General features: G+C 44.3%; 1 protein-coding gene and 1 long non-coding RNA gene across 13 annotated transcripts in view; one reads left to right on the top strand and one right to left on the bottom strand.

The window, feature by feature from the left end:
* Positions 1-14,162, bottom strand: part of LIN54 (lin-54 DREAM MuvB core complex component) — a 34,727-nt gene that overhangs the window by 8,304 nt on the left and 12,261 nt on the right. For 6 of the 12 annotated variants that reach the window (XM_084518711.1, XM_084518720.1, XM_084518717.1 and 3 more), the window contains exons 2-7: positions 13,423-14,150; positions 8,058-8,178; positions 5,277-5,422; positions 3,561-3,719; positions 967-1,183; positions 154-227 (exon numbers count right to left, since the gene is read on the bottom strand). In XM_084518711.1, coding sequence (XP_084374837.1) covers positions 154-227; positions 967-1,183; positions 3,561-3,719; positions 5,277-5,422; positions 8,058-8,178; positions 13,423-14,115 — 1,410 coding nt within the window. In that variant the 5' untranslated portion in view covers positions 14,116-14,150. The remainder of the gene's footprint in view (positions 1-153; positions 228-966; positions 1,184-3,560; positions 3,720-5,276; positions 5,423-8,057; positions 8,179-13,422; positions 14,151-14,162) is intronic. The other 6 variants (XM_084518719.1, XM_084518714.1, XM_084518721.1 and 3 more) reach the window with 3 other exon arrangements.
* LOC311436492 lies at positions 30-3,613 on the top strand. Its single transcript, XR_014692895.1, has 2 exons — positions 30-1,866; positions 2,105-3,613. It is a non-coding gene; the product is annotated as an uncharacterized lncRNA (long non-coding RNA).

Below are 14,162 nucleotides of genomic sequence, written 5' to 3'. Positions count from 1 at the left end.
AGAAAAGTCTTGATGAAATCTTGCCTCAACTTTTTTTTTTTTTTTTTTTGTTCAGAATGCACTTCTATAAATAGAACATTTCATGATGGTGCTGAAATTGGACTTTTTCATCCAGCTGACAAGCCAGTAATATGCCTTTTACATTCAGCTTACCTGTTTCACAGTCTGGGCCGGCACTATGGGAACAGACATCCGCACTGGGGTGGCATTCACCACCACTGGCTTTGCTGCAACGAAGACATGACATTACATTAACACGTGTTATTCACTCAGCAGAGCTGAGTCAAGACTTCCATATGCAGAGAATCCAAGGACACTGAATACTGCAACTACGCTGAGAATAACTGACAAAACTCATAGCAGGCAACACTTATGCCAAAATACCACCTACACAAACAGTTATGCGCACAAGAGTGCGGGCATATGCTTAGCAGCTGTGGTTTAAAAATCAGTTTGGGTGCACAGCCCCTCTGGACACTCAGTTTCCTTTTGCCAAGAGGACACTAAAATACTACAGCTTGGTTTCAGATCGTTGATTCCATCACAGCTCCAGAAAGCATGGACAGGAACCATCAGAAACATTTGGCACTTTTAATGCATTTTATGTTGAAGGATCTTAACATTGCAGTAGTTTTGCCAAGATGTACGTGGGCTTTCATGGCTTCCTACTTCTCACACCGAGAAACTGGCACTTGCCACAAGTCACCCCCATGCTGGTAAGCTAGGTGAAAGCAACAGAAAATGCTGCAGGGATTCAGGCCCAACGATGAAACCATTTGACACAGGGGAGCATTTCCACATACAAACCTGAGGTAGCAGGAGAACTCAAAACCTTTCAAAACCTACCACAAACTCGGATACATCTGGCAGTCTTGAAAATTTCTATTACGTAACTATTTAAATCCTTAAAAACCAAACAAAGGATTAAAAACTTAGTTCAGACACCACATCAGCACCAGCACTTACCCTGTTGGAGAGGCTGTGTATTTGTACTGGGATTTTGACTGGCCGACTGGGTTGAACTATTGGCTGTCGTGGCAGTAACGAGTCTGACGTAATGGAACTTGCTTCCAGGTACCTGAATCTGCTGAACATTGGGTGCAGTTGCCAAGGGAATAATTGTCTTAAATTGAGATGTACCCACTCCTCCTACAGTAATGGTCTGCACTGCTGATTTCACAGCCTATTAAGCCAATACAGAGAGCATAAAGTTACTTTTACAAAGGCAGAAAGAACAGCAGCACGTCTGTTCCTCCATGCGTTAGTGAGGAACTCTTTGATCCATTAGCATCCATGAGAAGTCAGTCAGTTATCCCCATATTTTGCTTTCCAGAGTAAAAAAAAAAAAAAAAAAAAAAAAAAAAGAGACGCAAACAGATACAATGCCAGCCAAAGCTTGGTGCAAAGCAAACTCTGTTCTGTTTTCAATTCTTTACAGCAAACTCCCAAGTAAACTAATATTTGAAAGAGTAGGATGACTCAGTCTGCTTCCCAAGATACAGTGTATGCCAAATGAGACTTCAGCTGACTAAGGAGAACATTGCTCACTTCATATTCAAACTCAAGAAGAGGACAAAACTAAAAATATTTCTATTAATAAAAACACGCAGTAAGAACTCCTTGCAGAACTGTTTGTGCTGGACTGCAGCACGATTAATCTGTGTGTACAGATAGGTCCTGTTGGACACAGCTTATGATGAACACACACAAGTCACTGTGCAGCCCTTGAGGTGCAAACGGAACAGAATCCACAAACTGATTGCTGAAGAGATGACAAAGTGGGCAGGCTGTGAAATGAGAGAAGCAAGAACAATGAACGGCAGCAAAACAGATTTACTAAATAATAAATGCCAAAAGGAGAAAGAAGTGGATTTTAGCAGACCTGTGCTGCTGCACAGCCAGGGTAGCAGTACATCTCACATTCACAGTACTTCAGCTTTGCAATTCCTCTCAAACAACACACTGATAACAAGTCTATGTCTATTATTCTTATAAACATTCATGACTGTGTGGGCTTGATAGCAGCCATTTTACCATTCTTTCTGATGACCTCAAATGTGAGTTCATTCCTCTTCTTTCTCCTTTTATCCGACTTCTTTTGGAGTTCAGCTTCTTATTCTCAGAATCTCTTAAAACTGATATTAAATCTATCACGTACATTTGAACTAAGATCTAACTTTAAATTTAATTGATACAACAATATGACTTGATATAACATTTTCCTAGCTTCCTAGCTTCGAACACCTGCGAGACTGAGATCTCATTTCACACATAACTTGACTGGAAATATAAGCTCACTCTTATGTAAGTTTTTCCCTGGGATAACCTTTTTTTTTTTTTTTTTCCTAAATAAATATATTGAAACCTCAGGAACTCAGACACATTGGAAACAAGCACTGTTTGCAAGCACACTCACAGCCACACTCACAGGGAAACCAGCTTGGGCAAAGCTCCCTCTAGCACATAAATTTCTGACTGTTGTCCAAAGACAACTGGGAAAATTGTAAAATGTAAGTGACAGCTCTTCAAAGGGTATCTTCTTGAGCCCTGTGATGACAAGGGAAACCCTTGTGTTGTTTCAGATAGCTTTCCATCAGATCTCAAGATGCCTACCACCCAGGAATCTCAGTTCTGTCACTTTGAGTGCTTGCATTAGAATGATTTCATATTTTAAAATACATTTTAAACAATCTTGCCAGCTGTACTCCGAAATATCAAATCATGCTGGTGCCTATGTCTCCTTATCACCAGTCCCATTATCACATGCCATGCTAAGACAAGACTAGTAAAATCTCTGAGCCTCTGGTCTTTTGCAGCGCATGCTACTGTGTCCACTACCTGAGCTATGTCCACTTTGCTCATTTACACTCATACACATTCCCGTGTATTTACCAAAACAGGAATACAGAGATTCAGATAGAAAAAGATTCCCCTAAGACAAAAAAGGAGGGATAAAATAAGAACTGTAGTTTGATTGGCTGCTCAATTCTGTCTCATCTTCCATTAATGCAAGGCAACTTATCCAACCTCATAGGGAGAACCTTAATTTTTTTCTAGAAATGAGACAGATGGAACTATTGACTTAAATTCCGTAGGTCTCAGACCACAGCATCTTGGTTATGCAGACATTTACCACAAGAATATGAACTCCATTGTTGCAAGCCTCAGAAACACCCAGGAAGCAGCCCTAGTCAGTGGAATACAGTGTTCGTTGGTGGAAAAGACCCAGCCACTTCAGGAATTCTTCCTACTGGCACAGGGTGCCTCTCAGATGACTGGGGAGATTTAATACGCAGAGACAAGAACATGCCCCAAGTGGGGTTTCTCCAGCACGGGCACCTGCTTTCTAAGCGCGCGTGCCCTTGAGAGTGCTGCCAATAGTTGGCAGCCCTCGATGGGAGGAGTGCCTGCTCCTCCGAGCAACGTTTCTGCCAACTCTTCAGCAAATGCTGCTACAGGAACACCTTGGGACTGCCAGTTTGCAGCTTAGCACCCTAGATTCTCACGAGCATGAGATGAGACGCAGACACACTAGAAATTAAAGGAAAGTCAGTCTGTACCTGCGCGGTTGTGTGGTTGACTATGGCCTTCCCAGGGGAGGAGGGTGCTGACTGCTGCACTGTGAGGATCTGCTGTCCTAACGCTACATTCAGTGGGACGCCCACCGTCTTCTGGGGGGAGTTGGGAGGCTGGGAGGCCACTGACACCACTGTTAGCTGCTTGGCAAAACAAAGAAGCAGTTTAAATCTCTGAGCAGCATGCAAGACCCTGTACATACACGTCCCCCTCCTCGTGAGAGAGGTACAGTTCTCCCACAGTAGCTCAAGTTCTTCCTGTGAACAAGGGCGCTGTATTCAGTCACAACTCACACGGCCTGACTGTGCAAGCACAGCACGGAGATACATTAGAAACTTCAAGGCATTGCTGGTTTCCAGCACTGAAAGTCCCATGCAGAAAGCTAGCACTGCTTCTCTTTTCCTTTCACCCCCATCCCCAAACTCTGCACACTCAGCCTGAGCATTGTCAGGACAGATTTCTGGGTAACACCTTTCTAATCAGCACCATGACTATTTCATGACAAATGGAAGCTTTAGAGGAGGGTAGTGGAAAGGAAAAACAATCTCACTTTATACTATTAATTCAGCCAAAACATAAGAGCTTCATAAGTATTTTTCAACTTTTTTATTTCGTTTTTTTTTTTTTTTTTCTTTCTGATACTTTTTCCTTTCTGACTCCTGTAATGATCCAGTTTTCTGACCAGAAATTTCTGCAGAGCGCATCATTTCAATACTCTGTTCTAAACACCCACAACCCTTCCAAGGTCAGTTTTCAACTCGTTTTTAAAATTCCTACTTCAAGTTTTAACAAAAAGAAACCCAGCTTTTGAAACCATTTGTTTTTAAAAGATACTTAGAATTATTTATCTACAGTAAACTCAAGAGGTAGCACGAAGTCTTCTCACTCCCACTCATCTATTAATTTTTATTATAAGATTGACTTAACAGCTTCCCTGCAATGCTTTTCCCAGCAATATTTCTGAAACACAAATCTGTTTGTCTAACTCTCCGTAGCTAAAAGCACACCCAAAATAAGAAAATCTTAATTCTTGTGCTAGTTTTTATACCTGCTACTTAGTTTGCATGCATTATACGTCTTGGTTCCCCCCCTGACAATCATCCTTTCTCCAGTAATATTCCTATTCTCAAGGCAATTTTAATCAGGTCTAAAATCTCAGCCTCGCCGTGATGCTTGTCTGTATCACATGAGTTATCTTCCTATCAATTGCCTGCCTGTGCCAATCTCCAGTTCTCTCAAGGATCATTGCCAATCTCATTTCTGTCAGACAAGATTAGAGAAGACTAAATTATCTATGCAGCACCAGGCGACAGTTAGTAAATGTTAACCTATTAACATAACCAAGGTCTCCTCTTAAACAGCCTGTTGAATTTTTATGAACGCATTTAAAGACAAAAAAAGGGATTATTTGAGCGCTTGGCTAGGGGAGAACAGCTGCTCTGGGAACGGATGCTGAGGGAATGGCGAGAAGTGACAGGAATGGGAAATTAACGCAGTACTGCCTATTTACTTAAAACCACATTAAAGGAGGCGGTTGAAAAACCCAGCGTGGGCCATTAACGCAGAGCGTAGTGCCACGCAACGGAGGCTCTGGAGTGGCAGGATCACAGACAGCTCGTAGCCAAGACTCAAACACAGAGCTCCATTCAGATCACTTTGCAGCAGGGACGGGAGGGCTGCAGCCAGAGTGGGGTCCTTACCTTATTGGGGGATTTGAGTGGTGAGATAGCTATTTTATTCGGTGTCTGTTGTGTTGTTGTACTCAAAGAGGATCCAATAACTCCAGTCTCAGAGATCGTTATTGTCTTTGGTGGTGTTCCTGGAGCAGATTGCGAAAGAACCCTGCCTATAATCAACAAAGACACGGTCAGCTTCAGCATCCCCTTTTGGAACTTGTAAAGCTCAAGTTTTCCCTGGTTAGCACGCTGTTGATCCTTGCTTCTGAGGGTACCTTACCTACCAGGAAGGACAGTGGAATTCTTTAACTTAATTCAGAAAGAAAGCAAAAACAATCCGCATTACTACAAATGAAGGAACAGTTTTCTCAGGCTTAACAAAACTGACGTTTACTTTGAGTTTTCTGAGGCATCCAGCTGGTAATTCTCGAAAGCCAGCACAGTGTCCCCAGGCACGCATCCCTCCAGTACACCTGCACTGCACGCAAGCACTCAGCCAGCTGGCAGCGTGCTACCAAGTCCCTGGGCTACTGCCAGCGTACAGAAAAACTGTGAATTGGGAAGGGGTGGAGGGGCACTTCCCTTTAACACTCTGCCAGCAGAAACTAGCTCTATGACAGCGACCACCAAAAAGGCGCTTGGTGTCTCTCTACATCCAACTGTGACTTTTTTTCATTCCATTTGTGCTGGTGGTTGGCTTTTTCACTGCCTAACACAATACACGATACTCCTGTGAAAATACGCATGGAGGTGCAATTCCCTATACCATCTGCTTTTGCAATAGCAAAGAAGCTTAAACATCAAAAACAGCAGCTCTGAATCACAAAATCAGCCTCATGAATATTGCAAACTCTGCAAGAGCAGAAAATAGATTTTTTTTTTCATACTTTTAAGCTGCTTTCCAAAGAGTGTTTGACCACTGAGCCTTCCTCTGCTGCACTTCGGCTCAGATGTGTGTTTCTGTCACAGCCTCTCTCAGCAATTCTCTCATATTATATATATCAAAATATAAGAAAAAGCAGTGTCACTTTGCCATCCAAAGCCAACTGGTGACATGAAAATTGGGTCAGCTGCAACTAACATGATCAAGCGTCATCCGCGTAGAAAGCTGCCCTCCTCTGAAATCTACGTGCTCTGAGATAACCCTCACTTCTGTGCAGCCTAAATAACAGCACACTTGGTTGCTAAAACCACATGCAACCTGAAAATGTCACTATCTGTGGGAATTTTACCATCTTCAGTATTCAGTGCTTCTAGTTTTGTTTTTTTTTTTTTTCCTGGTGATAGCTTTCCCTTTCTCACTGCATCCCCTCTGCACTGCTTGGCATCAGCTTCCTAAACAGAATCTGGCTGCTTATATTGACAATCCTTGCGAAATTACAACTTGCACCTTGGTTTTCAGAAATGCCCAGGCAATTAAAAGTGTCTATCATATTGAGGAAAAACACACACACAAAATCTAAACAGAACGCATGTGTGCTACACCTTCCCTAAAGTGATACCAACCTCTCAGCTGGTAAGCTGTACTGGCTGTTTGGGGTTGTGAGGGGAAGGGAAGATGTTTAGGAAGATTTCACTTAGAGAAGCATCTTCACCTCACCAGCTCAGAGAAAAGTACTTGCTGTCCTCCAGCTTATTGATTGAAAAGCTGGAAGCTTATTTCTTTAATAACACATTTGCTAGTCAGTATGATGCAGATCTGTTGTGACCTGCATGTTTCTTTTCTCTCTGGAGACAGCAAGCTTTAGAAATCTAATGGAACAATAAAAACTTGCAAAAACTATTTCTGTTCTGGCTCTTTAACTGTTTGTCAGTTTTCACGTACTACCAAATGAAAAGGTTGAAGTGGCTTGTTGGGTTTTTGAAACACAAAAAAACCTTAGTTCAGATGCATATGTGTGACTTTTTACAAGTAGCACAAGTCCTGGTTCCGTAAGGACTTAACACATTCATATGTGGAAAATATTTTAGGTCTGCTCGGAGGGGGGGCAGTCTAGAAACAGCTCTGAAGGTGACTGGCTTTCTATGTGTGTCCTTTGGAAATAATTTGCGTGCCTTAAATGTTACCTGCATACAACCCCACCAAAAATCAAATGATTCAAGTCTAAGTCACCTAAACGAGCAAAGTGTAAGGTTACTGACCACTACTGGGCCCCTCGCTACAAGAAGGACATGGAGGTACTCGAGCGAGTCCAGAGAAGGGTGACGAAGCTGGTGAGGGGCTTGGAGAACAAGTCCTACGAGGAGCGGCTGAGGGAGCTGGGCTTGTTCAGCCTGGAGAAGAGGAGGCTCAGGGGCGACCTTATTGCTCTCTATAGGTACCTCAAGGGAGGCTGTAGCGAGGTGGGGGTTGGCCTGTTCTCCCACGTGCCTGGTGACAGGACGAGGGGGAATGGGCTAAAGTTGCGCCAGGGGCGGCTTAGGCTGGATCTTAGGAAGAGCTTCTTCACTGAAAGGGTTGTGAGACATTGGAATGGGCTGCCCAGGGAAGTGGTGGAGTCACCATCCCTGGAGGTCTTTAAAAGACGTTTAGATGTAGAGCTTAGTGATACGGATTATTGGAGGACTTGTTGGGTCAGAGGTTGGACTCTGTGATCTTGGAGGTCTCTTCCAACCTAGATGATTCTGTGATACATTTATCTGCTTCTACCTACATCAAAATCTTTGCTGATTTTTCCCCCAATTGCTTGAGGTGTTAGAACAGAAACTATAATAAAAATCAACACAGGAAAAAAACCCTACAATTGCCATCTCTTTGAATAACCTTAAAAAATCATAAAGCAAAACAAGTCAAGTAAGTACAACCTGCAATGACTGGTGACACTTGAGTGGTCTGCCCTGTAACGGCTTTGCTATTGATTGGTTTTGCAAAGATCAGCTTGGTGATCACTGGGCCAGAAGTTGGGGTTCGGGTCTTCTTCGCAATCTGAAAGACGGATAAAAAAATTCTCAAATAACTTGAGTGTTTTAGATCTAAATCATCATGTTAATGACATCATACAAGATAGAGTGCAATATTCACAGACAGAATAATTCATCATCTCACACTTTACCTCCATTTCTCATGTTGGAGAGAACTGGGTTATCATCTATGCCTCTCGAGAGAGCCAGCCTGCAAAGCAGGACAGCCAAACCCCTCACAGCTATCTCATAAGGTATCCCTGAACAAACACACCTCATTTTCAAGGCACCTTATTATTGTCCTGAAAATATTGTGGCCTGCCTATGTAAAAAAAATATTCAAGTTAAAAGCCAAGTCTCAAAATTTCAAGGTTATAAAAAAGTTACTTTTTCAGCCACCCAGGACATAACTTGCTCCTTGAGTCACTTAAATGAGAGCACTACAGCTCTGAAATGTTTCTTCACTGCTTGGAAACATTTCCTCAGCTGTTCTGACACAGCAGCACACTCCTACCCTGCAAAAGGGAAAAGGGAACGTGGATCATCAGCCCCTGAAATTCTAGGACATGGGCTAGCCAAAAGCAAATCAGTACATCCAGGCCCAAGAGTAGGGCTGTGTGTCCCTTCTGTGACATCTCCCCTCTGCAGTGCAGCTGGACCAGGAAAGGGTACGTGCAGTTCAATGAGACGGACTGCACCAACGTACAGGCTTTTTCAGCAGGGTTTGGTAACGAGGACAATCAGAACTTCTTCCTCCCTTCTCCACGCTGAAGGGGCAGCTACCAGATGCATTTATCCCAACCGTTTCTATACCCTGGCATGCAGGTGTGGAAAATTCAGCCTAGAGGTGACTTCTTTCAAAGACTGCTTCAAACCACCAACTCTCGAGGCTGCCAGCAGATGAGGGCAAGCATTAGGATCTTCTCCCGTAAGTAATACTGTACTCAGGCCCGCAGATGAGCCCCATCCTGCCTCTCCTCTGCCCCATATGCCTGTGTGCATCCCACAGGCACCGGCCACAACCTGCAGCAAGGTCACAGAGGCATGAGATGGCACCAACGTGGGGAGCCACATCGAGATAACACATCTGTTCCTTTTACATAAACAAGCAGAGAAACCTTACACATGGAGACAAATACAGAGATGACAGCTACTTTCAACAGCCTGAGAAGGATGCAATTGCTTAAATGAAGCAATCAAGTAGGCTGGATGTTGTGGTTTCCTACACAAAACCCCTATTTATAGTGTTTGCTGTCTGCAAACACCTCCTTTACAGGAGCGCGGTGCCGAAGCATTGCAAGTGGTCGGCAGCGTGCAACAAATCCAGCGGGCTGCCCGCGGAGAGGGCGCGTGAGGCCGTTTGGGCTGCCCGCAGCGTGCTGGCAGCACGGCTGGGAAGCCCCAGGGTGGCACCACAGCTCCTGGCCTCGCACCGCCAGCAAACCCCACGCCGCGTGCTCGAGTTGTACCCGGCTGAGGCCAGGGGCCCCCAGGCAGCTCTGACCCTGGGCAGCACCAGATTGGAGATTGCCATGCTGTTGAAATTCATCCTAATCCTGCTGTAAGTTATCACCACAATTTACCTGCTGACGCTTCTAGTCTCCGAAGCAAGGGCAAAGTCTGGCCCAGAACATGGCCAACACCTAGCAGGAACAGTGAGCACGCAAACAGCAGCAGTTGTTTCTCACGAACAGTCATTATCCATGCTTAAATTACTCACATAAACACTTGTAAAACACCAGCCAACTGTTACCAGCGAGTATCTCAGGGAAAAGTAAAAATCCCAGAACAAGAGCTGGTCAACACGAGCAGCCCTGCTTCTAGGGGGCTCAACTTGCGATACCCTCCTCAGATTTTTTTTTTTGGGAAACTGATGGACTGGGAAGCAGCAGCTCTACATTTTCTAAGAAATGACGGAACTCCCTCAGGCTTTCAGAAATGTGGCGAAAAACCCGCATGCCCCACTGACTGCCTCTTGGCAGTGAGCCTTTCTGAAGCATCGATAGCCCCAGTGTCTGCCAGAGCCTCCCAGGCTAAGGTGGGAAGCTCATTACCCATTTCAGTAGAGACTGGAGACACCAGAGGAAATAATCAAGGTGACAGAACGTCCTCCCAACGCTTCAGCAAGAGCAACTTCTCTGGAGCCCTCTGTCACTGCCTGTGCTGATCACAAGGAGGTGACCATTGCTCCTTTTTGCCTATGTAAGCTAAGCACGCTCTCGGAAAGTTACTTCGAATTAGAGTGCAGAAGTACTTCATAGAGCAAAGAGCTCTTCCCTAAGAAAATTATTAGTTTAAGAAGCACACAGCAGCCTTCTTCCCCCTGCAGAAAGGAAAAGCTTAACGTGCAAGCATCTTTATTTCAAGGGTGTCTCCCTAAGCTCTTCCCACTAAACAAGATGAACAAGTGTGCTTCCATGACCAGCCTGCCTTCAACTGTCAAGCAACGTGGTATTATTACAGAAAAAGGCACTCGCATACCTTGAATTTACTGCGGGCTAGGAACAGCCACAGCCACTTAGCACAAAGGAGCTAACATAGCATAAACCCACTCCCTAGATGACCTCATGGGAGCTCCTCCATGCAGCCACACCCTATCTAATTTTTACTTGGCATAATAGGAAAAAAACCTCACAGAGTCTGGAAATAGAAGACAACAGCCTACTTGAGAGAAGATAATAAGGGCCCTGAGTCAGACGCAGAGATTTGCTGTGGGCTTAGGGAGTGTGTGAGGTTATTTTCCCACAGTGAGACAAAGCCACGCTGACGGTGTGGCAGTTGTCTTGTCACAGTAGCTACAGACACGCGGATGTAACCACCTAAATGTGGAGCCAGCTACCACATCCAGACAAGTTCAGGTTGGAGCAGCTCAGCCGCAGCAGTGGCGATGGGTCTGGGCCTCTGCTTCTCACGCAAGCGCCAGGTAGCATCCCAGCACATTGTGCTTTTTCAGCCTGCATGCAAGCAGAGTTCCAGGCTGGAATTATGTGCTGGCCAAATGGTTTCGTCCACTGCAGGGCAGTGGTTTCTACTATATCACAACAAACCGACCAGATCTACACAAGGTCTACAGAAGGGAGAGCAATAAACCTCTTGCTCCAGAAGAAGCCCGAGGTCCCACTGTTTTACACCCCATAGCTTCATACCTCTAACATCACAGTCAGAGAGGGAGCAGAGGATTCCAAGGCACATTTTGCAGAACTCTATCAACTCTGCCTTTTCTCAAGTGCTGAGATCTCAAGCGTCACAATTAGATTCCAGTAAGACAAAAGGATTTTATTTTTGACCTGCAAAGCCCCTACAAAATTGATAATGTAAGGAGAACTGTACAGAGCTGATAGCCACCCAGGCATCACCTTCTATCAATTCGTTTTTTCAGCACAAAGTCAAGCTGCTGCGCTGCCTTGCATCTGAAACAACCGCTTCACATGCGTTAAGTTACACAAGACCCTTGGGAAGCAGGGAAGCATTCACTGCTTCCTTTTCCACTCAGGAGGTGCCAAGAAGGCACTGAAAGGCTGAGAGGCTCCTCAGGATCATGGGGTTAATGCATGACATCATTTTCTAAGCGTGGGTTACCTCCCTTGTCATCTATGATAGAGTAAGACCATGAATCTCTCACCTAGCCTCCTATATCCTTTTGATAATTAAGTAATTTCCTGCAGGGAGACGTACTGTCTAGGAGTTGCACGTGTAGTTGTCTTTCCTGCAGTATCGGTCACTTTTAACAAACTGAACTCTGCCTTCTTGCTTTTCATTTCTACTTCCTCATCTCCTTACAGGGGAAAAAAAAAAAAAAAAAAAAAGGAATATCAGGCATTAACAATTCATTCCATTTTGCAAAAGGAAGCAAAGATTTAATAGAAAGACCATAACAAACAAATTCAACCCAACTGCAATTAAATGGATTAACAAAGGGATGCAAGCCCATTTACAATGGGTTATATTAAGGAGCCTGTAGAATTCCTCACGACAAACAGATATCAATCACTGAGTCAGTTTCTCGGTCACGGATGGCACAGGTAACCTCATGGAAGCAAAAGCTCATCGCAGTTATTTTCTTAATATCGTACTCTTTCATTTATGTGCTAGTTGGCAGTAACTGAAGCCAGTAGGAAACGATCCTACTGGTGATCGATCCCTGTGGTGATATCACTTTTTTGAAAACTGTAATGACAATTGTATCATTAACATCAGAAGGCACAAAAACAGGAGCCACACACGGAGTGCATAGACATCTCGAAAATGGTCATAACTATTAAACAGTTTTATCTGGAGATATGACACAGCAACGAAGGAGGGGAAAGCAGATACCGGTGCAGGGATCATCTGCTGATTTAAACCAAACTACCTGGACAGTTGCTTATGCGTGCTTACCATGAAATGCTAGCGGGGGAACTTAGCAGTGCTCATGGCATGCTTAAAAGTAACACTAAAAGTTACTTGAAGAATTTCAAGTGCGGGAAATTTGTTTTCATTCGTGTACTTTCAGTTTCCTTTCTCATTTCACTAATTTCAATTATCATTTTCCACCATAACGTGCACTGAGTTCTAGTTTTTCTTCACCATCATCTAGAAAGAAGTTGTTCACATTTAGTTCTGCCACACATGAGATGAAAATCAGGCCCTTTCATTAATAACTTGAGTTTTACAACACCTTTTCAGATCCCATCAGATTCTGTTTTTAGTTACCTCCAGATCCATGCCTGAGTTGGGAAACAGCACTTAAGAGACATCCAGCTTACAATTCTGCCTAGCTGATCAATATCTATTGATAAGCTTAAGCAGATTTGAGGCAGATGAGATGTACCTTTCTGTCACTTCTCAAATACTGTACGGTTCTTTGGAGACTTTATTTATAACAAGCTCAATGTAAGAGGCAGAAGCTACTTGATCATACAAGAGGAAAGCCGTGCACATTCTGAATAAAGAAATGCCAGGCATAAAGAGTTCAATTCAGTCTTCTGAAAGCATGTAGAATTTATTTTTATCAAATGAAAACAATGGGAAAACTCTCTTCAATGAATTTTGATAGCTCACTTTCTCTGAGGCAAACCCTAAATTCCTAGACAGCAGCTAGAGGTAGAAGACATTAAGACTGTAAATGCCTACACAGATGAAAAAGCAGGCTAAGAGCAGCACTGTACTTTTAGACAAGGAATGAATGCGAAGGCTGAAAGCAACCGCGTGGCAGTCAGCGAAGGAAGCAGACAACAGTTGCACCAACAGAATTGTTTTACAGAGGTTTCATCAGCATAACTCACTTTACCTGTACTGTTTTTAATTGCTGGGTCTGCAAAACAGAAGGCTGGGCGGCAGTATTTATCAGCTGACTTCCTTGCGTCAAAGCTGAGACACCAACAACAGGTTTCACTTCTGACCGGCCTCCGATAACAACTTTGATCTGCTGGCCTTGTACCTTCGAGTCTCCGGCTTGGCCTTGGGATGCAGCCTTCTGCGCCTGCGGGAGCTGGCTATGGGGTAACGCTAAAACAATGGGTTGGCCAGACTTGCCCAAAGTTGTTACGATGAGCTTTTGCCCGTCTGGTTTAATACTCTGATTGCCTATTTTGAGGTCGGCAGCCTTGTTCAAAAATATCTGATTGGCTGAGATCGTGACTGGGGTCTGAGCACCGAGTTTATGGAGGCCACTTTGAAAGGCAGGCTTTACTATCGAGTTTCCCTCAGTTTTGGCAGTCGCGGTGTTCACCGCCGCATCGCCTGAGTGATTACTGGGCGCAGTAACCGCTTCTGCGGTGACCGGGGCTGTAGTCGTAGTCGAAGAGTCACCGGTGGAACTTATGTTCACTATTTCTTCCAGTTCTGTTTCCATTGGAATAGAATCTCCCATCGGTGATGACACAATAACCGCCTCGATGCTGTCATCTTCCACCAGCGTTATCCCGGTGTCCATTATTTCCTCAGGGAGCAAGCTGTTCACTTCTGCTGAAACCACCTCCATTGTGGCAGTTTTGGCAGTGGTGACTAGAGCAGGTACTGCAATAATAG

This window comes from Aythya ferina (genome assembly GCF_964211825.1).
Source record: "Aythya ferina genome assembly, chromosome: 4".
NCBI classification, from domain to species: domain Eukaryota; kingdom Metazoa; phylum Chordata; class Aves; order Anseriformes; family Anatidae; genus Aythya; species Aythya ferina.
The sequence above is the reverse complement of the archived record's forward strand: the minus strand, read 5'-3'. Positions and strand labels throughout refer to the sequence as shown.